Source organism: Equus quagga, chromosome 9, assembly GCF_021613505.1.
Source record: "Equus quagga isolate Etosha38 chromosome 9, UCLA_HA_Equagga_1.0, whole genome shotgun sequence".
Classification (NCBI taxonomy): domain Eukaryota; kingdom Metazoa; phylum Chordata; class Mammalia; order Perissodactyla; family Equidae; genus Equus; species Equus quagga.
The window spans coordinates 46,321,120-46,348,816 of NC_060275.1; the positions used below are offsets into that span (position 1 = coordinate 46,321,120).

Below are 27,697 nucleotides of genomic sequence, written 5' to 3' on the forward strand. Positions count from 1 at the left end.
AGTAATAAGAATGATAATATGGTATTAGTAGTAATAGTAGTGGTAATAGTGATAGTAACATTTGTTAAACACTCACTTATGCCAGACATTGTTCTAAATGCTTATGTATTAACTCACTTAATTATTATAATAAATCAATAAAGTAGATTCTATCATTAAGCCCATGTTACAGATGGTTAAACTGAGGCAAGGAGCAGTTAAGTACCTTGCCCACGGTCACAGGTATAGCAGACAATGGAGTCTGGCTTAGAACCCAACTGGTAAAATTCCAGAGCATGTACTTTTAAGCAACTGCATGGATTTACCATGATTCATTATACGAATTCCCCAATAAAAGAAATTTAGGTATTTTCCAATTATGAAAGCTAATTAACATGTGGGGGAGAATATTAGTAAATGCTTATTTTACTCTGCCAAAAAGTTATATACATACTGAAATTGTTTTTATATTAAAGTTAGAAAGGTATGTGCACCATAAATTAAAGCATTCCATATCATTTACATTAAGATGATTCCTTTTTAAAAAAAAATTTTTATTGTAGTAAAACACACATAACAAAAATTTAACCCTTAAGTGTACAGTTCAGTGAAATTAATTACATTTACACGTTGGGCAATCATCATCATCCGTCTCTAGGACTTTCCTATCTTCCCAAATTGAAATGCTATACCCATTAAACCATAACTCCCAATGCCCCTCCTCCAGTCCTTGGCAACCACCATTCTACTTTCTGTCTCTAAAAATTTGACTATTCTAGGTATCTCATATAAGTGGACTGATACAGTAATTGTCCTCTTGTGACTGCTTATTTCACTTAGCACAATGTCTTCAAGCTTCATCCATGTTCTAGTATGTATCAGAATTCTTCCTTTTTAAGGCTGAATTATATTCCATTGTACACACATACCACGTTTTGTTTATCTATTCATCCATCAATGGACACTTAGGTTATTTCCACCTTTTGGCTATTGTGAATAATGCTGCTGTAAACATGGATGTACAAATATCTGTTTGAGTCTCTCCTTTCAGTTCTTCTGGGTATATCACCAGAAGTGGAAATGCTGAATCATAGTGTAATTTTGTTTTTTTTAAAAAGAAACTACCATATTGTTTTCAAGAGTAACTGCGCCATTTTACATTCTCACCAATAGTCTGTAAGGATTCAAATTTCTCCACATTCTTGCCAACACTTTTGGAGAAATAACTATTTAAGTTCTTTCCTCTTTTTTTTTTTGTTGGTGAGGAAGATTGGCGTTGAGCTAACATCTGTGCCAGTCTTCCTCTACGTTGCATGTGGGATGCCACCCCAGCATGGCCTGACGAGCAGTGTGTAGGTCCACACCTGGGATCTGAACCAGCAAACCCTGGGCCACCAAAGTGGATTACGTGAACTCAACCACTATGCCACCAGGCTGGCCCTCTTTGCTCATTTTTGAATTGGGTTGTTTGCTGTTTTGTTGTGTCCTAAGTGTTCTTTCTATATTCTGGGTATTAATCCATTATCAGATATACAATTTTGCAAATATTTTCTTCCATTCCATGGATTGCCTTTTCACTCTGTTCACTGTGTCCTTTGATGCATTACAGTTTTGAATTTTGAGGTAGTCCAACTTACTTTTGAATTACTGAATTGGTTTGCTAGTATTCTGTTGAGGAATTTTACATCAATATTTATAAGGGATATTGGTCTATAGTTTTCTTTTCTTGCAGTGTCTTTGCAGGGTTTTGGTATCAGGGTAATCCCGGCCTCACAGAATGAGTTTGGAAGTATTCCTTCCTCTTCAATTTTTTGTAAAGAGTTTGAGAAGGACTGGTATCAACTCTTTAAATGTCTGGTAGAATTGCCAGTGAAAACATCTGGTCCTGGACTTTTCTTTATTTGGAGGTTTCTGGTTACTGATTCACTCTTTACTGATAGTACATTTGTTGAGATTTTCTATTTCTTCTTGAGTAACTTCAGGTACTTTGCATGTTTTAAGGAATTTGTCCATTTTTTTCTAGGTTATCTCATTTGTTGGCATATAGTTGTCCTTTTTATTTCTGTAAAATCGTTAGTAATGTACCCCTTTTTGTTTCTGATTTTAGTTGTCTTCTTTTATTCTTAGTCCATCTAGCTAAAGGTTTGTCAATTTTGTTGATCTTTTCAAAGAACCAACTCTTGGGTTCACTGATTTTTCTATATTGTTTTTCTGTTTTCTAATTTTATATATTTCTGCTCTAATTTTTATTTCCTTCCTTCTGATAGCTTTTGGTTTAGTTTGTTCTTCTTTTTCTACTTTTTAAGACATAAAGTTAGGTTGTTGAATTGCAATCTTTCTTTTTTTAATGTGTAAGTGTTTACAGCTATACATTTTCCTCTTAGCACTGCTTTTGCTGCATCTCATGAGTTTTATATGTTGTGTTTCCATTTTCATTTGTCTCAAAATATTTTCTAATTTCTCTTGTGAGTTCTTCTTTGACCCATGGGTTTTTAGGAGTATTGTTTAATTTTCATATATTTGTGGGTTTTTCAGTTTTCCTTCTGCTGTTCATTTCTAGTTTTATTCCATTTTGATTGGAAAAGATACTCTGTATGATTTCAGTCTTTTACAATTTATTAAGACTTGTTTTGTGGCAAGATGATTCCTTTTTTAAGACAGTTAGAAAGGCTATTTCTTGCTCACTGAGGTTTTTAAACATCAACATAAAATTCTGGTTTTTAAAAAACAGAATTAAAAAATAAGCAAAGAAAAAAAGACAAGAAACATGTTTTGTTTGCTATACAGAGGCAAATAAACACATGAAAATACATTCAACATCATTAGCCATAAGGCAATGCAAATTAAACCCACAGTGAGCTATCACTATACACCTATACAAATGTTTAAAATAAAAAATAGTAAAATACCAAATGTTGCTGAGGATGCAGAGAAAATGAATCATTTATACATTGCTAATGGGAATGTAAAATAGTACAGCCACTCTGGAAAACAATTTGGCAGTTTTTTATAAAACTAAGCATACATTACCATATGATCCAGCAATTGTACTCTTGAGCATTTATTCCAGAAAAATGAAAGCCTATGCTCACACAGAAAAACTGTTCACAAATGTTCATACCAGCTTTATCTGTAATAGACAAAATCTGGAAAAAATCCAACTGTCCTTCAATGGGTGAGTTATTAATAAAGTATGATATATCCCATACCATGGAATACTATTCAACAATAAAAAACAATGGACTGTTGATATATGGAACAACTTGGATGAATTGCAAAGGAATTATGCTGGATAAGAAAAGCCAATATGAAAAAGTTATATACTGTATGATTCTATTCATATAACATTCTCAAAATGACAAATTATAGAAATGGAGAATAGATTAGTGGTTGCCAGAGGTTAGAGACAAGAAGGAAGAATAGCATGAGGTAGCCTTGTAGTGATGGAAGTGTTGTGTATCTTGATTGTGGTGATGGCTACATGAATCTACACATGATAAGACTAATAAAACTAAACAAACACACAAGCAAATGAGTGCATGCAAAACTGGTGAAATCTGAATAAACTCTGTGGCTTGTACACATGTCAATTTACTGGTTTTTGAAGATGTTACCATTGGGGAAACTGCGTAAAGGGGACTTCCTTGTGTTCTTTTGCAACTTCTTGAGGATATGTAATTATTTCAAAGTAAAAAGTTTAAAAAGAAACAGCTAACTAAAGTTATAATTAAGGTAATACGTATCTTTTAACATACGTTTTATTAAAGCTCATTATCAGAAATCTTGGTTTACAGAGTTGTGATTTTCCAGAAAAGATAAGGAATACTGTGTTTAACAAGAAATGGAGTATAGCTCCACATGTTATATAAATATAGCACAAGAGCCGTAGTGGGGCCAAGTGTGTTACCCTACTACACTAAGGTACTCTGTATCATTATTGTAGGTCCATAAGTACCTGCAAAAGCCATGCAGACGTGGTCATCAAGGGCACAAATTTTCCTCACAGTTCTTTCATCTTGAAGCTTAGCAACAGATTTTTTCTCCACCCCGAGCACAACTATATCAGTACCTCGAATTCCAACCTGTCATTAAAAAAACATAATTAGTTGTCAGTTTTAACATTAAAGTCAAATTATTCTAATACATGACTTATAAGAAAAGTCTTCTTCTTGAACATTCAATAAAAATGAGAAAAGTAGACTTCTAAGAAGACAGATGCATAGGCACAGGCTTACTAGAAGTCCATTCCCCAACTCAAAGCAAAGAAGACAGATAGATAGAAACCGGAAGAATATACCACCAATGCTGAAACTACATGAGTATCCTGATCTCACATGATACACTTAAAGAAGTGCTATCTAAATACAGAACAATTTTAACCAAAATGAAAGAAGACACTGGGAAGCCATGTGGATTCCTTATTAGAATGGGCAGTACCAGTACTGATGGTAGTAGTAATACAGAAAGTCAAGCAGACAGAATTCTGAAAGCTCTCGCATGTATCACTCTAGACCAAATGCCCTCACTCCAGAACACTGATCAACGAAGCCTCAATTCAACACAGTTACAACAAGAAGAATCACTATTGCCCCTCCCTCCACTCCTTCCCTTGGGGAGGAAGTGGGGAAAAGTCTAAAGAATAATGTACAACGGTGGTAGTTATCGAACAAGGACTTCTGGGGAAACATGGCCATATTCTCAGGGATTCAAGAGTAATCTATGAGAATTTTAATTCCATATTACAATGGTAATCTAAATATGTTTTTTTTACATTTTTTATTGAGTTGATAGGTTACAATCTTGTGAAATTTCAGTTGTACATTAATGTTTGTCATTCGTGTTGAAGGTGCACCACTTCACCCTTTGTGCCCACCCCCCACCCCACCTTTCCCCTGGTATCCACTAAACTGTTCTTAGTCCATAATTTTAAATTCCTCATATGAGTGGAGTCATACACAGATTATCCTTCTCTAGCTGGCTTATTTCACTTAACATAATTCCCTCAAGGTCCATCCATGTTATTGCAAATGGAATGATTTTGTTCTGTTTTGCAGCTGAGTAGTATTCCATTGTATATATGTACCACATCTTCTTTATCCATTCGTCTGTTGATGGGCACTTAGGTTGCTTCCACGTCTTGGCTATTGTAAATAATGCTGCAAGGAACATTGGGGTGCATAGGACATTTGGGATTGCTGACTTCAGGCTCTTTGGATAAATACCCAGTAGTGGGATGGCTGGATCGTATGGTAGTACTATTTTTAATTTTTTGAGGAATCTCCATACTGTTTTCCATAGTGGCTGCACCAGTTTGCATTCCCACCAGCAGTGTATGAGGGTTCCTTTTGATCCACAACCTCTCCAACATTTGTTACTATTAGTTTTAGATATTTTTGTCATTCTAATGGGTGTAAGGTGATATCTTAGTGTAGTTTCGATTTGCATTTCCCTGATGATCAGCGATGATGAGCATCTTTTCATGTGCCTATTGGCCATCAGTATATCTTCTTTGAAGAAATGTCTGTTCATGTCTCCAGCCCATTTTTTGATTGGGTTGTTTGATTTTCTGTTGTTGAGTTGTGAGAGTTCTTTATATATTATGGATATTAAGCCTTTGTCAGATATATGATTTGCAAATATTTTTTCCCAGTTAGCGGGTTGTTTTTTTGTTTCAATCCTGTTTTCATTTGCCTTGAAGAAGCTCTTTAGCCTGATGAAGTCCCATTTGTTTATTCTTTCTATTGTTTCCCTTCTCTGAGAAGGCATGGTGTCTGAAAAGATCCTTTTAATACTGATGTCAAAGAGTGTACTGCCTACGTTTTCTTCCAGAAGCCTTATGGTTTCAGGTCTCACCTTTAGGTCTTTAATCCATTTTGAGTTTATTTTGGTGAATGGTGAAAAAGAATGGTCAATCTTCATTCTTTTACATGTGGCTTTCCAGTTTTCCCAGCACCATTTGTTGGAAAGACTTTCTTTTGTCCATTGTATGCCCTCAGCTCCTTAGTCAAAGATAAGCTGTCCATAGACGTGTGGTTTTATTTCTGGGCTTTCAATTTTGTTCCATTGATCTGTGCACCTGTTTTTGTACCAGTACCATGCTGTTTTGATTACTGTAGCTTTGTAGTATGTTTTGAAGTCAGGGATTGTGATGCCTCCCATTTTGTTCTCTTTTCTCAGGATTGCTTTAGAAATTCGGGGTCTTTTGTCGCCCCATATGAATTTTAGGATTCTTTGTTCTAATTCTGTAAAGAATGTCATTGGGATTCTGATTGGGATGGCGTTGAATCTGTAGATTGCTTTAGGTAGAACAGACATTTTAACTATGTTTATTCTTCCAATCCATGTACATGGAATGTCTTTCCATCTCCTTATGGAATCATCCAATTCTCTCAGAAAGGCCTTGTAATTTTCATTATCTAGGTCCTTCACTTCCTTAGTTAAATTTACTCCAAGGTATTTTATTCTTTTTGTTGCAATTGTGAATGGTACTGTGTTCTTGAGTTCTTTTTCTGTTGGTTCATTACTGGAGTATAGAAATGCTACTGATTATGAAAATTGATTTTATACCCTGCAACTTTGCTGTAGATATTGATTACTTCTAACAGTTTTCCAATGGATTCTTTGGGGTTTTCTATATATAAGATCATGTCGTCTGCAAACAGCGAGAGTTTCACTTCTTCCCTCCCTATTTGGATTCCCTTTATTCCTTTTTCTTGCCTGATTGCTCTGGCCAGGACCTCAAGTACTATGTTAAATAAGAGTGGTGATAGAGGGCATCCTTGTCTCGTTCCTGTTTTCAGGGGGATGGCGTTCAGTTTTTGCCCATTGAGTATGATGTTGGCGATGGGTTTGTCGTATATGGCCTTTATTATGTTGAGGTAGTTTCCTTCTATGCCCATTTTGTTCAGAGTTTTTATCATAAATGGCTGTTGGATCTTGTCAAATGCCTTCTCTGCATCTATTGAGATGATCATGTGGTTTTTATTCCTCAGTTTGTTGATGTGGTGTATCACGTTGATTGATTTACGGATGTTGAACCATCCCTGTGTCCCTGGTATGAATCCCACCTGATCCTGATGTATGATTCTTTTGATGAATTGCTGAATTCTGGTTGCCAAAATTTTGTTTAGAATTTTTGCATCTATGTTCATCAGTGATATTGGCCTGTAGTTCTCTTTTTTCGTGGTGTCCTTGTCAGGTTTTGGTATCAGCGTGATGTTGGCCTCATAGAATGTGTTAGGAAGTGTTCCATCTTCCCTAATTTTTTGGAATAGCTTGAAAAGGATAGGTATTAAATCCTCTCTGAAAGTTTGGTAGAATTCCCCAGGAAAGCCATCTGGTCCTGGGGTTTTATTCTTTGGGATGTTTTTGATTGCTGTTTCAATCTCTTTCCTTGTGATTGGTCTGTTCAAATTGTCTGCCTCTTCTTCAGTGAGCTTTGGGAGATTGTAGGAGTCCAAGAATTTATCCATTTCCTCTAGGTTATCCATTCTGTTGGCATATAGTTTTTCGTAGTATTCTCTTATAATCCGTTGTATTTCTGCAGAGTCTGTTGTTATTTCTCCTCGCTCATGTCTGATTTTGTTTATTTGAGCTTTCTCCCATTTTTTCTTTGTAAGTGTGGCTAGTGGTTTGTCAATTTTATTTATCTTCTCAACAAACCAGCTCTTTGTCTCATTGATCCTTTCTACTGCCTTTTTCGTTTCAATAGTATTTATTTCTGCTCTGATTTGTATTATTTCTCTCCTTCTGCTGAGTTTGGGCTTCATTTGTTCTTTTTTCTCTAGTTTAGTTAGGTGTGCTTTAAGGTTGCTTACTTGGGATTTTTCTTGTTTGTTAAGATGTGCCTGTATTGCAATGAATTTTCCTCTTAATACAGCTTTTGCTGTATCCCATATGAGTTGGTATGGCATGCTATCATTTTCATTTGTTTCTAGGTATTTTTTGATTTCTTCTTTAATTTCTTCAATGATCCATTGCTTGTTCAGTAGTGTGTTGTTTAGTCTCCACATCTTTGTGCCTTTCTCAGCTTTTTTCTTGTAATTAATTTGTAGCCTTATAGCACTATGACTGGAGAAGATGCTTGTTATTATTTCAATTTTTTTAAATTTGTAGAGGCTTGCCTTGTTTCCCAACATATGGTCTATCCTTGAGAATGTTCCATGTGCACTTGAGAAGAATGTGTATTCAGCTGTTTTATGGTGAAGTCATCTATATATGTCTATTAAGTCCAATTGTTTTAGTTTTTCATTTAGCTCCACTACTTCCTTGTTGATTTTCTGTCTGGATGATCTGTCAATTGATGTGAGTGGGGTGTTGAGGTCCCCTACTATTATTGTGTTGTTTTTAACCTCTGCCTTTAGGTCTGTTAATAGTTGCTTTATGAATCTTGGTGACTCCTGTGTTGGGTGCATAGATATTTATAAGCGTTATTTCTTCTTGAAGAAGTGTCCCTTTGATCATTATATATTGTCCCTCTGTGTCTCTCTTTACCTGTCTTATTTTGAAATCCACTTGGTCTGATATAAGAATTGCAACACCTGCCTTTTTTTCCTTGCTATTAGCTTGAAGTATTGTCCTCCACCTCTTCACCCTGAGCGTGTGTTTGTCCTTGGGGCTGAGGTGTGTTTCTTGGAGGCAACAAATTGTTGGATCTTGTTCTTTAATCCATTTTGCTACTCTGTGTCTTTTTATTGGAGAGTTCAATCCGTTTACATTGAGAGTGATTATTGATGCATGTGGACTTAATGCTGTCAATCTGTTGCTCATTATCTTGTTTTCCTGTGTTTCTTTTCCTGTGTGCTTTAGACTACCCATTTAATACTGCAATTTCTTATGCTGGGTTTCTTAGATTTTTCCTTATTTATGATTTGTGACTCTGTTCTGTATTTTATTTTAGTGTCTACCTTGAAGTTTGTATTTAGAATCTCGTGTATAATATAGTCTATTCTCTGGTGGTCTCTTACTTACTTGACCAATACTGATTTAGACTCTTTGCTCTTCCCCTCCTAAATAATTATTTTCATTTCTTATTCCAACTCGTGTTATGAATTTGTAGTTAGAGTGATAAGATCGTCCTTGCTTTGGTAGTTTCCTTATTTTTACCCTAATGCTATAGTTGAATATTTGCTATCCTGTTCTGGTTCTATCCATCGGTCTCCCTAGTGTGTGGATTGTGACCCCTTTCTCCCTTTTTTCTTTTTTCAGGTATGAGAGCCTTCTTGAGGATTTCTTGTAGTGGAGGGCTTTTAGTTACAAATTCCGTTAAATTTCGTTTGTCTGGAAAAGATTTAATTTCTCCCTCATATCTGAAGGAAATTCTTGCTGGATAAAGTATTCTTGGCTGAGGATTTTTATCCTTTAAAGCTTTGAATATGTCACTCCATTCTCTCCTAGCTTGTAAGGTTTCTGTAGATAAACCCACTGACAGTCTGATAGGGGCTCCTTTATAGGTTATTCTCTTTTTCCTTACTTCCCTGAGTATTCTTTCCTTATCTTTCCTTCTTGCCAATTTTACTACTATGTGCCTTGCAGTAGGTCTTTTTACATTGACAAATCTAGGAGATCTGAAAGCTTCCTCTACACACATTTCTCCGTCAATCCCTAGATTTGGGAAGTTCTCTTCAATAATTTCATTAAGCACACTTTCTGCTCCATTTTCCTTTTCCATGTTCTTGGGAATTCCTATGATCCTTATGTTCTTACTCCTCATTGAATCCACTATCTCTCGGAGATTTTCCTCATTTTTTTAAATTCTTAGTTCTCTTTCTTCCTCTGCCTGGAGCCATTCAGCCTGTCTATCTTCAATTATGTTAATTTGCTCTTCTATGGTGTCTACACGGGCATTCAGGGAATCTGTATTCTGTTTTATGTGGTCCATTGTGTTTTTCATCTCTAGTAATTCTGTTTGATTCTTCTTTATGATTTCAATCTCTTTTGTGAAGTAACTCCAGAACTTGGCTTGTTTATCTTTCTCTCTACCTCATTGAGTTTTTTGACTATAGCTGCTCTGAACTCATTATCACTTAGTTTACCTAATTCCAAGTCCTCAGTACTTAATTCTATGTTTTTATTGTTTTCCTTCTGGTCTGGGGCTTTTATAAATTGCTGGATGGTAGAGGAGCGGTTTTTTCTCATGGTGGTAGAATTCGGTTGCAGTTACAGCCTGTTGCCACTAGATGGGGGTCAAGAGCCGCGTGTTATGAGCTCTCTGCCTTCGGGCAAGATGGCTGCACCCAGTGGCTTTACCGGGAGGGAGGGGCTGCTATTCTTGTACACTGATCTGGATTCAGATCAGTACTGTTCTCTGGTCTCCCGAGGCCCTGGGTTTATGGGGTCCCGGCAGACAGAAGCTTTCCCCCCCATCAGTGGGTTTCCACTGAACCAGCAGCAGGAGTCCTGGATGATCCCCGGTCACACGGCCCCTCCCCCGCTCCTTTCCCACCCGCGCAGCAGCCATCGCAGACTCTAGGGGAGGGAGTGATGTTCTCTCCTACCGTTCTAGTACCTCCGAGGCCGTAAGTAAGGTTTATGATCTCTGCCTTTTTGGTATTGTTGGCATTAGATTTTTTCTCTGAAATTCAGTTTTTCCAGTTCTTTGTTGTATTTTGGAGGGGAGAGAATCCCGGGTCAGCTCACCCCACCATTTTGCTCCACCCCTTCTCCTTTGCTCCGCCTCTTCTCCTAAATATTTTGATATAGGTATTTGTTTGCAATTGCTTTGTGGCCAAGTGTGATGTTAGTAGTACTGTTTTATACAACATAACTATGCAAAAAGGTGTGCTCTGAGTTAGTATAATTGAAGGAAAAATACAGAACAAGACCTGAGATTATACCTTTCAGTTAAATAAAACAATTTATCAAGGCTTTTACTCTTATCGATCCCTCACTTCATTCAAGTCTGTCAGTTCAGCCACTAGGCCTTCCTTAACCATCCTATCTAAAATCAGCTACCCTCCTTCCATATCCCACCCTCATTTCATAGACACTTGTTGAACTTTATACCGTATAGGGACTGTGCCTTCTTATCAAGCCATAGGACATTATAACAATTTAACATATATTAGGATTCAAAGAAAATCTCAATGTTTTCTCCAAATTGAAATAAATCAAATTAATTGATCAAAAGATAACCCAGTAATTTTTATAACTCTCACCTAAACAACTTTTGACTTAATAGAGAAATTAAAACTGCCAACACAGACTATCTAGAAAATGTTTATAATGAAAATCCTAATATCGCTTTTTTTTGGATGTGGACAAAATAATGTTCAGAAGAAAATTCATAATCTCATTTTATAAAATCAAATAAAAAATTAATTAAGAATTCATTCATTCAAGGAGTTCAAAAAGGAATGAAAATATTTAAGCTAAACTTAAGGGGACAAAGAACAAAAAAGCAGAACTCAGTGATTAGGGAGAAAACAACAAAATTGATAAATAGTACCAAGAGATTTTTTTTTAAAGAAATAATTAAAAGAGAAGTCTCAGTTAATCTAGCCAAGATAGCCAAGAGGGGGAAAGTGTAAAAGAAATATATACAAGTGTAAAGAAGTAGGAATTTAAAAATTATAACCATAACAATAAATGTGAAAACTTCACTGAAAAGGATGACAAACTAGGAAAATTAAAAACTGTCTGGATTGACTCAAGAAAAGATAGAAAATTCAGTTTCACTAACTAACATAGGATAATTCAGAAAAGAACTCTCTCTCAAAAACAAGTGTCAGGCCTAGAAGGTTCATGGATGAATTCTTTCTAATCTTCTGTTATGGGTAATTCTTATGCTATTTAAATTATTCTATGGTCCAGATCAAAATGGAAATGTTCCTAACTCTTTTCAGGAAAGCTAGGCAACAATGTTAAAATCTGCCAAATATAACATTTTCTAAATAAAGAAAATTACCAATGATTTTCACTTAGGAAAGTTGATGCCAAAAATTCAAGAAACGATTTTCAAAAATAGAATCCAGAGGTACAGAAAAATAATAATATACCATAAACAAGTATGGTTAATTCTAGGAATTTTAGCCATGTCAACAAAAATAAATCTTTCAATATAAATGTTACAGTGGACAGTGGAGATCTGTTATTTTTGCCCTTCTGATAACAGCAGCATTTCAATTGTTATTGGAGAAAAAATGAGTCCTTAGGTGGGGCTGTAATGTAACACAGCCTAGCCAACAGTAATCCCTTAAAGTTTTACCAGAAGTGTTTGGAAGACAGGATAATTCTTTCTGCTGTACCTAAGGCTGGGGGCCTGGAGCCTGGGGCTATTTAGGAGCTACCACTTAGGTCTTGTCTGAGAGTGAAAGTACTGCAGACAGGAAGCAAGAGATGGAGAGGGGCAATGGAGGCAGAAAAAGACACGGAGAGACACACACCAGTTCTGCTTACATCATTTAAAACCCTAGAAGCCATATAGCTAAACCTAAAAGCAAGTTTCACTCCTGCTCCCTTTGGTACCTGATTCAATAGATTCATTTTTTTGTTAAAATTAGTTTGAGTTGGATTTCTGATGCTTACAACTGAGATAGTCCTAACTAAAACAATTAAACAGTAAAAATAAAAAGCAAAGGATTAAAGCTACAAAGGTATTCAATAAAATTTAACACCCACATCTAATTTAAAAACCTGGTTGTCATACCTCATAGCTCCCTCTCCCACACCATCTATTTCTAATCAATTACCAAGTTTCTGTCCATTTTACCTGCAATAGCTATCCACTTCTTCCTAGCACCACTCTAGTACAAGCAACCATCGTTTCCTGCCTAGACTGTGCACTACTTCACAGCCTGATAATTTTTTCATTTTCTACTCTTGCTCCCCACTTCTCCACACCCCTCCCTCCCCTCCCAACCCCCCAGTGTAGTCTCTATAAAGCAGCCAAGGTGAGCATTTAAAAACATCAATAGGGTCAGATTACTCTCCAGCTGAATATCCTTCCACGACATTTTGCTGCACATAGAAAATTTTTTCAAACTCCTTAGTCTTGCCTTTAAAGCTGGTCATGATCTGGCCTCTGTCTACTTCTCCAATGATATGTTACTGTTGTTCACCAAGCACAAGCCACACTATTTTTTTCCAAGACCTTCTCAAACACATTCTGTTCCCCTCCTCTGAGCATTCACACATGATATTCCCTCTCCCTGGAATGCTTCCCCTCTTATTTCAGGTCTCAATTTAAGTTTCACCTCAAGGAGTCCTTCTCTACTATTCATTCTCTAAACAACCTGTTCTATTCTTGCAATCAACACATTTACAGTTATGTATTCATTATTGTTCTCTCTCTAAAGAGTAAATTCTACGAGGGCAAGGAAATAATCAAATAAATCTAGAAAGTGGGACACTACTGAACAATAAACCCAGTCTTTTCAAGAAGTCCAAGGCATGAAAAAAAAAGGTGGATGCTGTTCCAGAATAAAACAGAGATACCTAACAAATATATTTTGCGAGCAATAAGGGAAGTTAGAATGTAGACTATTATAAAACATTAAGGAGTTTTTGTTAATTTCATTGGAAGTTATAATGGTTTTAATAAACGTCCGTATTTTTCAGAGATGTAAACAGTAGTCCCCCTTTATCCATGGAGGGATACATTCAAAGACCTCCAGTGGATGCCTGAAACAGTATATAGAACCAAATGCTATATATGCTATGTTTTTCCTATACATACTTACCTATGATAAAGTTTTTAAAATTTTTTTTAAAATTTATTATTAGTGAAGTTGTACAATTAGTGAAGTTGTAATTTTTTTAAAAATTCTTTTCCTTCTTCTTCTCCCTGAAGCTCTCCAGTACATAGTTGTATATTCTAGTTGTAGGTCCTTCTGGTTATGCTATGTGGGACACCGCATGGCCTGATGAGTGGTGCCATGTATGTACCCAGGACCTGAACCAGTGAAACTCGGGGTCGCCAGAGGGGAGCGCACGAACTTAACCACTCAGCCATGGCGCTGGCTCAATAATAAAGTTTAATTTGTAAATTAGGCACAGTAAGAGATTAACCACAACTAATAATAAAATAGAACAATTATAACAATATACTGTAATAAAAGTTACTGTAAATCTTAGCAACCTTAGCATGCGATTTTTTTCCCTTCCTTATTGAAAACTTACACCTTTTCACTTAAAGGAAGCACTTTACAGCTTCTCTTTGGCATATCTGAATCGCCACCATCACTACTCTTGCACTTTGGGGCCATTATTAAGTAAAATAAATGTTACTTGAACACAAGCACTGTGATACTGCAACAATCTATCTGATAACTGAGACGACTACTAAGTGACCAACAAGTGAGCAGTCTATATAGTGTGGATCCGCTGGACAAAGGGATGATTCACTTCCTGGGTGGGAGGGAGCGGACAGTGCAAGATTTCATCACATTACTCAGAACAGTGTGCAATTTAAAATTTATGAATTGTTTATTTTTGAAAGTTTCCATTTAATATTTTCAGACCGAGGCTGACCACAGGTAACTCAAACTGTGGAAAGCAAAACTGTGGATAAAGGGGGACTACTGTACTGAAATAGTCACAGGCGAAATATCACAATACCTGGAAGTTATTTTAAAATACTCCAATGAAAAATGAATTTCGACCTAAACCTCACACCATATACAAAAATTAACTCAAAATGGATCATAGACTTAAATGTAAAATGTAAAACCATAAACTTTTTGGAAAAAAAGAGAAAAATTTGGGCATCTAGACAGAGGTCTTAAGACGACTCGGCACCAAAAAGCATGAACCATAAGAGGAAAAATTGTTAAAATGGACCTCAGCAAAATTACAAACTTTTGCTCTGTGACAGTCCACGTGAAGAGGATGAAAAGACAAACTACAGACTGAGAGAAAATATTTGCAAACCACATATCTGACAAAGGACTAGAATGTAGTATATATAAAGAACTGTCAAAACTCAACAGTAAAAAAAAATCCAATTAGAAAATGGATAAAAGACATGAGAGACATTTCACTGAAGAGGATATACAGATGGCACAAAAGCACATGAAAATATGTTCAATATCATTAGCCATTAACAGCTAATTTAATTAAAACCACAATAAGATATCACCACACACTTATCAGAGTGGCAAAAATGAAAAATAGTAACCCAAATGCTGGCAAGGATGTGTAGAAACGGGATCACTCATACACTGCTGGTGGAAATGTAAAATGGCACAGCTACTCTGGGAAACAATTTGGCAGTTCCCTTTAAAACTAAACATGCAGTTACCATATAAGTCAGTAACTGCATACTTGGGAGATTTATCCTAGAGAAATAAACATGCAATGCACAAATGCTTATAGCGTCTCCATTCATAATAGCTCCCAACTAGAAACAACCCAAATGTTCTTCAGCAGGTAAACAGTTAAACACTATGGTACATCCATACCTTGGAATACTACTGAGCAATAAATTGATACGTGTAACAACCTGGATGAATCTCAAGGGAAAACAACCAAATCCGAAAAGTATGATACCATTTATGTATTTTGAAATGAGAAATTTTAGAAATGGAGGACAGATGAGTGCTGCTAGGGATGAGGGCTATGGACAGAAGGTGTAGGGAGAGGGGAAGGAGGTGGGTGTGGGTATAAAAGAGCAACATGAGGGATCTTTGTGGAGTTGGGACTGTTCAGTATTTTGACTGTTAATACCCAAATTACACAGGCAATAAAATTTGATAGAACTTAATAGATACATAAATGAGTACAAGTAAAATTGGAGAAATCTGAGGAAAATAGGTGGTTTGTATCAATATCAACATCCTGGTTGTGATATTGTACTACAGTTTTGCAAAATGCTACCATTGGCAAAAAATGGGCAAAGTATACAAGGGATACCTATGTATTATTTCTATATATTGTTCACAACTGCATGTGAATTTACAATTATCTCAATAAAAATTTCAATTAAAATTACTCCATTGAAAAGAGGGTAGAGTTGGGGAAAGATAAAACAGATTGGTAAAATGAGAATTGTTGGAGCTGGGTAATGGGTATACAGAGGTTCATTATACAATTCCCTTTATATCTTTGTGTGTTTAAAATATTCCATAAAAAAAGTTAAAAATAAATCAAATAAACCTAAGAACAAATAAAACTCAACTTTCTCGACTGCCTTTTTCTCACCAACAATTTAAACATAGGCTAAAGACTCTCTTAAACAAAATCTTAAAGACCATTTCACTTCAATCTTACTTCTTTCTCTCAGCTCCTTCAAAGCCAAATATTGTCATCATCCCTCCGCTCACAGCAACGTGGTTTCTACCCTCACTCCTCTCACAGTTTAGCGAAGGTATACTATACACAAGTCATTAAGGTCCCACACTGTTGTAGGCTTATCCTCTACATAGTCTATATAGTCTATTAGTCTATAATCTATATTTCATCTTCTCAAGTGAAGAAGAATACTCATTTACTTGACCTTCAACGTAGGTTTTAAGCAGGGGAAAGAAAGGATGCACTTCAAAATTACAATCTCCAGCCCAGATCAATCTCCTGAGTTCTAAACATGTGTATCCAGCTGCCTCCCAGTCTGAGTCAGGAATCTGGACGCAGTTTAGCTAAGTCCTCTGGCTCAGGTTCTCATACAAGGCTGCAGTCAAGTTGCCCCCCAGGGCTGCACTCATCTCAAGGCTTATAGTGGAGAATCCATTTCCAAGCTCACTCACATGGCTGTTAGCAAGATTCAATTCCTTGCGGATTGTTGGACTAAGGACCTCAGTTCCACACTGGGTTCTGAACAGAAGCTTCCCTCAGTTTTCTGCCACACAAGCCCCTTCACAAGGCAACTCACAACATGGCAGCTGGCTTCCACCAGCATGAGCAGGCAAGACAGTGAGTGAGGATGAACGAGATGTAAGATAACCATCTCTTTGTAACCTCATCTCTGAAGTGATATCCCGTCACTTTGGCCTAACCCATTCCTTAGAAGTGAGTCACTGGGTTCAGCCCACACACAAGGGGAGAGAATCACACAAAGGCATGAACACCAGGAGGTGGAGATCATTGGAGGCCATTTTAGAGACTGCCTACTATGGTTCTCATTAGCATGTCAATCTCAGCAAGTCCAAATCTCAGTTATCTTCCCCTCAAACTTAGTGCTACATATTCCCTAAGAAAATGGCAGTGCCATTTACTAAGAGGCTAAATCCAGAAATGGAGGCACCATCTTTGACTCCTCCTTCTTCAACATCTCCTTCTCTCCATTCCCTGCCCTCCATATACCATCCAAATAATCATCAAATTGTACCAACCATATTGCTAAAGTTTCTCTGGAATTTGTCTTATTTCAATTTCTGCCCCAACTGGAGTAAAAACTACTATTATCCTTTATCTGGACTACTTCCAGATTCCTATGTGGTCTCCTTGCTTCCAATCTTGATTTCATCCAATTCACTGACTACACCACAGACTGAGAAATCTGTTAAAAAAATAATATGAAAGAAAAAAAGAGAAAATCTGAATGTGGCACTCCTCTCCTTTAAAGTTGTATTAGTAGGGACCATTCCTCAGTAAGCAAACCAGTACGGTACAGAGCTGGACTTGGGATCTAGGGACTATAATATTTACTCTTAATGCTGAGAGGCTTTCTCTATACAGGAAAAAAAGATGGCCATCGGCAACCATGAATTCATATCCCAACAGTTCTCCCTGAGAAAAGCTACCACTGTCTCTGATGAGAAAAGTCCTAAGGATGGACTTATTGGCTCGATTTGAGTCACATGCTTATCACTGTGGCCAGAAAGACAGAAACTACGAATGATTCTACCTGGGTCATGTGAGGACCCCTGTGGTTTGACAGATGCAGTCTGTCATTAGAAGGAGAGAACAGCAAAAATCCAGAGAATGACAATTGCCACATCAAAACTCTTCAAGGCCTCTTATTCCCTTAAAGGCATTCCATAATCCAGCCCATTTCTAGCTTCATCTCTTCCCATTTTTCCATTGCTTCAGCTATCCTGAATGCCTTCCAGTTCATAGGACACACTTGTTTTTTGCTGCTTGGTCTTCCCACATACTATTTCCTCTGTCTAAAATATTCTTCTCTCTTTCCCCTTCCAGTTTTTCACCTGACTACCTCTCGTCTTTCAGATGTCCACTTAAATATTACTTCCTCAGGGGGACCTCCCTAATACCTAGAGTTCCCATAATGTCCCATACTCTCTCCATGATAATGCTCAGTTGGGCCTTGTTAGGACTAAAATCATCTGATGTTCCTGCTAGATAGTAAGCTCTCTGAGGACAGGGATTGAGCCTGCCTTGTTCATTGTGAAACCCTAGGACCCAGCACCACATTTGGCATTTGTAAGTGTTCAACAAAAATGACTTGAGATAATAAATGAATGCGCTGGAAGAACCATAGACAAAATTGAAGGCAAAAGAGAAAACAAAAGGATAGTAAATAATATTGCTACCATTTATTAAGTACTTGCTGTGAACCAGATATTGTGCAAGGTGTTAACACATATTATTACGTCATTCAACTCTCACATCAACCCTATGAAGCAGGTGCTATTTTGATGCTTATTTTATTACTAAAGAAACTAAAGTTTAGAGAAGTTAACTTCCTTACATGATACATATCTGGCTTCCACATTCATGATAATGATAGCTAATTATGTAAATATTTATTGAATAAAGCACATAGTACAATGCAAAGAATACAGGCCTTGGAGCTAGAAAAATTTAAGTGTGAATATGAGCTCCATCACTTTCTAGCTGGGCACCTTCAGCAAGCTTCTGAATCACAGTTTCCCCATATAAAAAATAACTGTCCTTAACGTTAGATAATGTAAATAAAGCACTTGGTTCAAAATAAGTATTACATAATGTTAGTTTACTTCCTTCCTAGCCCCTCCACTGTATATTGGATAGTGGAAATACAAAAGGAATTACACAATCTAGATTCTCAAAGATCTTCCCCTCCATTTGGTGTGAGATGACTATTAAATATACCTGAAATTAAAGAGAATACGAAGCCAAATAGGAAATACTGCATAAGGCTCTGTGGTACAGATTATAAATTCAGAAGCTACATGATGACTGGAGTGGATCAGAGAAAGCTTCATAGGAGGAGAAAGGTGAAGACATTCTGAGAGCTAAGATGGAGAGTGACAGAAAGAAAGGTGTTTTCTCCTCTCCCCACCTACAAGGGCACAAGCATATATTAGTAAAATCATGAAGCTGCTCCCTTAATTAAAGAAGGTGGATATGGATTATGGAAGACTTTGATGGCCAGTCTGTGGAGCTGAGATTTGATAAAGTAGGAAATATGCAGCTAATCACAGTTAGGGGTCACGGAAAGGACAGAATGAGGAATGAGAATAAATCTTATCTTTTTCATGGGAATATTGTGGATTCTTTTTTTTTCCCTAAGAAGAAAGGTACTGCCTCTCCAAAATGTTATTCAAACTTATTTTTCATTTATATAAAAGGGAAGTAAAGCAAAAAGAAAACAGGCCTCTCGCCTCACCCCAGGCTGTAAAATAATCATCAAGAAAGAAGCAGAACCCAAGGCCTCTAATTGTGGCCCATAAAACTTTTTACATTACTAAATAATAAAGCCTCTACATACTGGCCCAAACCAGTCAACTTGGGCTTATTTATAATTCATCAGCTCAACTTTGTTTATAGACAGACTATTTGGTGACATATTTTAATAAACAAACGCCATTAAAAACTTTACCCCATGTAAAAGGTCAAGCACTCTCAAGGAAACATGGTGAATAACTCCATACAAAGATGCAAATTATAATTTCAGGATCCTGAGACAAAACTGTCTCATCCTTCCAATGTATCTTTAAAAATGCCCACTATAGGTATTTTTATATCCTTACCCTTTTACAGCTCATTACAAAGGAACTATCAATCAGTTCTATAGCATTCTTAAAACATTTTAAATGAGCCAATGTGGTTTCTTATTACACCCCAGTCTTCTCCCATTACTCCCTTTATTTCAGGCTCTAAAACTTGGGCATTATTTTCTAACCATATGCTTCATGCCATGCTGGGGATTATATAACTTTTTGTTTTTATCAAAATGGTACCCTTTTGGTTTAAGCTACATCAGGCTTTCCTTAAATTTACAATTCTAAAAAAATTACTTATAAAACAGAAGCAAAACTAGTGGGCCCAATTAAATAGAAAAATACTTTAAAAATGATAAGATGCTTTCTAGTGTTATTTTTTTTACCACTTTACATTTGATAGATTTATAATAAAAGTGAATTATTTCCTTCCATAACTAAGTTGGTATGGAAAGTGAGAGAAAATACAGACACTGTTAGACTCAGAAATGCACTGTGTATTCTCATAGCTAGTGTCTCAATTTCCAAAATACACAACACACATGCTCATGAAATTTGAGAGCTTAAAAAAAATCGGATCGTTCTGAACTCAAAGGCCTGGAAGATTTGGGGTAACAGATCTTTGGTCACCAGGGCGCTTTCGTCCTTTTTAATTTTTATAAATCACTAAGATTATTAAATATAATTAAAACCTGGCAGGAGTATTACTGCTATCCTGAGTATTTAAAAGTTTTTCAGAAATGTGGGTATGTAAATTTAGAGAAGAGTATAATCTCTCAAGGACTTACAGTATTATTTAAAAAACAAACGAAATACAGTGGCAAAGCGAGGAGATTCTTGAAAAACAGTGGCAAAGGGTGGAGATTCTTGGGGTTTCCAGCCTCTAAAAGGCTGCCAAATAGTCGTGTGCAAATTTTAGGACAATTATTTTTAACAAGTGAAAGCGTTTAAGTGGATTAGCGTTTTTAACTGTCTCCTTGACAAGGATTTAATTTTAGGTTGATTTAGTCCATATTTCAAGGGCAGCCACGATCAATTTTTAATTTTTATTGTAATTAATATTAAAAAGTACCCCCCATGAAGGAACTGTTACTTTACCATGCGTTTGTGAATTCCTGATGAAAGGGACTGTGCGCACTGAGGTAAGCTGTTACAGGCTAAAAGAAGTCTTTGCTGGCTTTATTGCCAAACACAGCATTAGGATCTCTTCGAGAGTCAAGGCTACAACACACACCCTCACACACCAGTTTTGCGTCTGTCGCTATCGTTAAGCAAACGCAACTGCACAAGAGATATCTATGAAATCGACCAATTTCTACTCCGCCACTTCCAGCCCAAATTTTAGAAACAGCATCTCCCGCAATAACAGGAACGAAGCGATTTTGGCAAACAGGAGACTCTCCTTCCCTGTCCCCTTACACCGAGTGGTGGGCTGGGCCTGCGGGGTAAGGAAGGCCTGACACCAAGCAGGTGGCGGTGATCAAGAAGTGGCTCGCTCACCGCAGTGGATCCTTTCTTCACCGCTTCCTGGGCATATTCCACTTGGAAAAGGTGTCCGTCTGGGGAGAAGACAGTGATTGCCCGGTCATACCGAGATGCCATCGCGCAAGGCTACCGCGATATCCGCTGCCTGTCCAACGCTACCACAGCGGAGGGCGCCGGCGGGATCCCTCTTGCCACCACCGGCTACGCGGAAGTGCTTCCTCAAGATGCCGCCAGGAAGTGCTCGCGCACGCGTCTCAAGATGCTGCCCATCTCGGAAGTCATCCCGCCGGCCGGCCAGTGCGAGGCTGTGCCTACAAGTTGGCCCAGTTCCTCCGCTAAGCTAGCGCTTAGCGCATACGTTCCGGTTTTCCCACCACGAGGTTGCCCCAGGGGTGGTGGCAGATCACTCCAGTTAGAAAAATGACTTCAAAGATTAAGGCTTAACAGTGAGAACTAAAGCCATTCGGTATTTTTGTTTTCACAGACCTCTTCAAGAACCAGTAGTAAGTTAAATTTCCACCTCTTCCTTTGGGCTTCAAATTTTAAATTTCCTTCTCTCTCTTTTCTTATGTCATTTTAACTCAAGAAAAGAATTATAATTTTCAAAATATTGTTACTTCTTCCATTTTCTGTCTTGTGACCAAAATAGAGCAAATGAGCAAATAGTCCATTAAATAGAGTAAATAGTTCATCAAACTAATGCTAATGGAAGGAATTAAGATAATACTATTTTAATCAATGTGTTTTTTTGGGTTTTTTTGGTGAGGAAGATTGTCCCTGAGCTAACATCCATGCCAATCTTCCTCTATTTTATATGTGCGACACTGCCACAGCATGTCTTGATGAGCAGTGTGTAGCTTCCTCTGATCTGAACCCACAAACAGAGCCACCAAAGCAGAGTGGGTGAATTCAACCACTACACCACCAGTGGGCTCCAAAGAAACTTTTTAAAAGCCTAAAGCATGCTACTTTAAAAATATCTGAAAATTTATAGTAGAAAGTTTGTATAACTTGGTACAACGTTACTAGCTGAGAAACAACTCTTGTCTCTTTGTCCTCATCAATAAAATGGGAATATTTAAAAACCAGTAGGAAAGTGTCGTGCTGAAGTTTAAATGTGTTTATAGGCATAAATAACTTAAAATGGTGCCTGGTGGGTAGTAATAGCCAGGTAAGTTTAACTATTATTACCTTCCATGCATTGTTTAATATATGTTATTTTCCATTGGGGAAGATCTTGAGCTTGGTGAAACCAACCTTAATGAAAAAAAACCTTAATGAAAAAAGAATAATTACCCACAAAGAGGAAAACTTAATACTCTCTATTGCAAATACTTAATTCAGAATTTTAGCTGACTACTAAAAGAAATTTGTATTTATCCCTCATCTTTTTTCTTTAATATTAGAAACTCTTGAAAAGTTTGATTCTACTGAGAAAAACAATAATTCCTGACCCAAACAACTCACTCTAACTGTTTAAGAGTTTCTGAAATTTTACAATGTTATGATAAACCAACATTTGCAAGAAGCTGTTAGTTAAGAAGTGTTTGAGTGGGGCTGGCCCAGTGGCTGAGTGGTTAAGTTCACATGCTCTGCTTCGGTGGCCCAGGGTTTTGCTGGTTCTGATCCTGGGCGCAGACATGGCACTGCTCATCAGGCCGTGCTGAGGTGGCATCCTACATGTCACAACCAGAAGGACCTACAACTGAGTACTGGGAGGCTTTGGGGAGAAGAAGGAAAGAAGAAGATTGGCAACAGATGTTAACTCAGGTACCCATCTTAAAAAAAAAAAGTGTTTTAGTGTTCTTGTTAAATAATCACCATTTTTTCTTTTCATCTTGAAATAATTATAGATAGGAAATTTCAAAAATGGTGCAGAGAAGTCCCCTGTACCCTTCAACCAGTTTCCCTCAGTGGTAATATTTACATAATTATAGTACAATAACAAAACCAGGAAAATGACATTGGTATAACCCACAGAGCTTATTCAGATTTTACCAGTTTTATATATATTCCTTTGTGTGTGTGTGTATGTAGTTCTGTGCAAGTTATCATGTGTAGATTGGTTTGGTGTAACCACTGCCACAATCAAAATACAGAACTGTTCCGTGACCACGAAGATTCCTTGTGCTGCCCACTTACAGCCGTCTCTCCTCCTCTCCCCAACACCTGGAGAGCACTAATCTATTCTTCATTTGTATAATTGCATCACTTCAAAAATTTTACATAAATGGAATCATTAAATATGTACCTTTTTTGTGACTTTTTATTTTAAGATAATTATAAATTCACAGGAAGTTCCAGTGATAGCACAGAGTGGTCCCTTGTACCCCTCACTTAGTTTACCTGATGTGTTACAGGTTATATAACCATAGTATAGTGTCAGAACCAGGACATTGACATTGGTGGAAAATACTTGTATGGCTTTGACTGAAAGGCATTTTAAAAGTGTTACAATGTACTGTAGCATATATTCAGAAATATGATAGCATTAAAATGTTGACAAGGATTAATTAACACATTTAGGATTCACATTACACAGCAGCTTAACAGTGTGGCTTTGGATAAATATATTTCACTTCACTAGAACCTGATTTCCTCACCTGTAAAATGAGGATAATAATACCTAGTTGATGAGGTTGTTGTGAAGAGCAGATGAAATAATGTATTAGTACACATATGGCAGTCCCTGAAACAGATAAGCTCTTGAAAAATGTTAACTGTTGTTATTAAGTATTGAGTTAACCAAAAAGTTGATTATTCTGTAAGAGAGAAATTAGGAAGAGTAAAAATGTAGCACAAACCCATTTGTATATTTTTTAAAATTTTGTATGTACAACTATATGTTTCTAGATCTATAGAGAAAAGAGTGAAAGGACATATACCAAGTTGACACAAGTGATTTTCTTTGCAGGAGCCCAGGGATTGGAAAGAGAGTGGGGAGACATGGTAAGGAGAGAGAAGTTACTGTTTTAAACTTTATATCTGTTTTATTTTAAAATTTTTATAGCAAGCATAATTTATCTTTATGGTTAAATAATGAGAACAACACAGTTTAATGCCTAGAAGCTTCCAGAAATGGCAGTCTTGATGTTTTGAGCCAAGTCTTCTATTGAGAACAACTAGAAATACTGGAAAACATGGTTTGTTTTGTTTTGTTTTTGCTGAGGAAGATTCACCTTGAGCTAACATCTATTGTCAGTCTTCCTCTTTTTTTTTGCTTGAGGAAGATCAGCCCTGAGCTAATGTGCCAATGCTCCTCTATTTTGTATGTGGGTTGTTGCCACAGCACGGCTGACAGGTGGTGTAGGTCTGTCCTTGGGATCTGAACCCATGAACCCAGGCTGCTGAAGTGGAGCGTGCTGAACTTCACCACTACAAAATATTAACAAAATAAGTAAAACTTAACCTGACAAAATATTAAAAAAAATATATATATATATATATATATGTGCTGACTCCAAATAGCCAGCAAGGAAGAGGATTTGTAGTGCTAAGGTTCAGAAGAGAAGGAAAACTTGTAGGGGTAAGCCTAGCATTTTCCCCTTGAGGTATTTGCCTATTCCAATGCCTAGATGGAAGTGAAGCAGACCTTTGATAGACAAAAAGTAGAGTTCAAAGCCTGTCGGTATAGGGGTCATGGTAAACATCTAGGCATTTGTTTGGGACCCAAAGGCCACAACCCAGAAGTAAGAGTGAACCAAAAATGTTCTGTTCTCACAGGGACTAACCTGTTCTCACAGGAACTAACACCAAGTTTTTTGGTGTTTTTTTTTTTTTTTTTTTGAGGAAGATTAGCCCTGAGCTAACTACTGCCAATCTTCCTCTTTTTGCTGAGGAAGACTGGCCCTGAGCTAACATCCATTCCCATCTTCCTCCATTTTATATGTGGGACGCCTACCACAGCATGGCTTTTGCCAAGTAGTGCCATGTCAGCACCGGGGATCTGAACCGGCAAACCCCGGGCTGCCGAGAAGCAGAACGTGCAAACTTAACCACTGCACCACCAAACACCACGTTATGTATCACCTCAATCCATGATTGGAATAAAGCAGTGTTTCTCAAACTGTGGTCCACAGATCTTTTGAGGTACCCAAAAATCTTTCAAGGGATTCACGATGTCAAAATATAGTGATAATATTAAAACAGTATTTGCTCTTTCACTGACTGTCTACATTGACAGTGCAAAAGAAATGGGTAAAACTACTGAAGCCTTAGCATAAATCAAGGCAGTAGCACCAAACGGTACTAATACACATTGTATTCTTTACTACCAAGCACCCGTGAAAACAAATGCCAGTTTCGTTTATAATGGCATTGAATAAGCAGTAAATTATTAATTTTATTAGATCTTGACTCCTGAGTACTTATGTTTTTAATATTCAGAATGACAAAAGGGGAAGTACATGTCAGGCACTTTGGCTGCCTTCACAGTAAGATGGTTAGCTTGAGATAAAGCATTTTTGTAAATCTGAGTTGTAGATGATCTAGCCCCTTTCGCATGGAACACCATTTATACTTGAAAGAATGACTGACGCACTGTGGTTATTCAGAGTTAGATATTTGGGCAGACATTTCTTGAAAATGAACAAAATTAGCCTATCACTTCAGGAAAAACAACAGATAGTCTGTGTTTCCAAAGATAAAATCAAGCTTTTAAGCAAAAATCAGAATTTTGGAAGACTTGTATCCATCACCATGAACGTGAAAACTCCACAATTAAAGATTTTACTGATGAGATTGGTGGTGATGTTAGAATGTGATTTTTTACATAGTTCTACATTTGGAAGATATGCATAACGCAGTGAAGCAGTATTTTCCAATGACCGAAGTATGATACACAATCATGCATAAATAAAAGAGATGTTCAGATTGCTACATAGACTAATGGATTTTAATGTAACAGAGTACTAAATGTTCATTGATCATTTTAGATTACAAATTTCAACTAACTTTAAGAAACTACCACCTTTTGACTGTTTGGTAACAAAGAAAATCCAATGATTGAAATCACTGAATGTTTGCTCTGAAGTGATTTAAAATGGCTATAAAAATACTCCTCTATTTTCCAATACATATCTTGGTAAGGTTTTTTCCCCCAGTATTTCAATGAAAATAACATATTGGAACAGTTTGAATGTAGAAGCAGATAGGAGAATCCAGCTGTATTCTATTGTCAGACATTAGAGAGATTCATAATTTCATTCTTCTCACTATTTTTTTTAAATTTTGGAAAATATAGGTTTTTAAATTGAACTATGTGAAATGTGTCAATATGTAATGAGTTTAATATTTTAAAATAATAAGTAAAATGTTTTAATTTCTAATATGGTAAATATTGATAGATATAACCCATATAAACAAAAGCACTTTGAGGTCTTCAATATTTTTTAAGAGGGTAAAGTGTTCCTAAGGCGAAAAAGTTTGGAAGCACTGGGATAAAGCATTGCTGGTGCCCCTAGATGATTAGCTAGCTACCAGAAGCAAAAGTAAATTCTCTGTAGAGGAAGACAATATCATGCAGAACCTCCAATTATTATGGCAGTTTCTCATATGCAGTATCCTGTGCTCAATCAAAAATAACCATGCACACAAAAGAAACAATGTGACCAAAGAACAAGAGAACAACAGGCAACAGAAACAGATGCAGATCCAGATAATGCGGTCAACAGATGCAGATTTTCAAAATAAGCAAATGAATTTTATTCAAGGGATTAAAGACAAGATGAAGATTTTCAGCAGAGACTAGAACTATCAATAAAGCACCTATTGGGAATTGTAGAAATAAAATGACATTACTTGAGATTAAGAGCTCCATAAATGGATTTAAAATCAGATTAGACCTGGTTGAAGAGAGAAGTGGGCAGCTAGAAGATAGGTTTTAAAAAAATTATATATATATATATATATATATATATGTTTCCATATCAAAGCAGAAAGAGAGAGAAAGATAGAGAACACTGAAAACGAATTTACAATGTACTGGATATGTTGAAAAACCTCATAGATTATAATTGGAGTACCAGAACAGTACCAGAACAATAGGAGATAGAAAAATAGGGCAGAAGCAACATGTAAATATATTTTGTTTAGAAATTTTCAAAACTGACAAAAGAATCAAGCAACAGATTTAGGAAAACTATTAACAACAAGTGGCATAAGTAAAAGAAATTCACACTAAGCAAAACCACAATAAACCTGCTGTAAACCAGACATTGAGAAAATCTAAAGCTATCTAAAGAAAAAAATAGGCATATTACCAAAATGGAGCAATAAAAAGACTGTCAGCTGACTTCTATACTGACATATGAAATGGCTACCTTCAACACGCTCAAAGAAAATAAAAACAAAGCTGATATTCTATATCTAGTGAAAATATCCTTCAAAATTGAAGGCAAAATTAAGATATTTTTCAC

The 27,697-nt window shown here is 36.7% G+C and overlaps 1 protein-coding gene across 1 annotated transcript in view; it reads right to left on the reverse strand.

Moving 5' to 3' along the window:
• The window catches only part of PSMA8 (proteasome 20S subunit alpha 8), a 41,569-nt gene extending 20,171 nt beyond the window's left edge, over positions 1–21,398 (reverse strand). The window contains exons 1-2 of the mRNA XM_046670868.1: positions 21,297–21,398; positions 3,935–4,061 (exon numbers count right to left, since the gene is read on the reverse strand). Coding sequence (XP_046526824.1) covers positions 3,935–4,061; positions 21,297–21,398 — 229 coding nt within the window. The remainder of the gene's footprint in view (positions 1–3,934; positions 4,062–21,296) is intronic.
• Between the last annotated feature and the right edge of the window lie 6,299 nt (positions 21,399–27,697).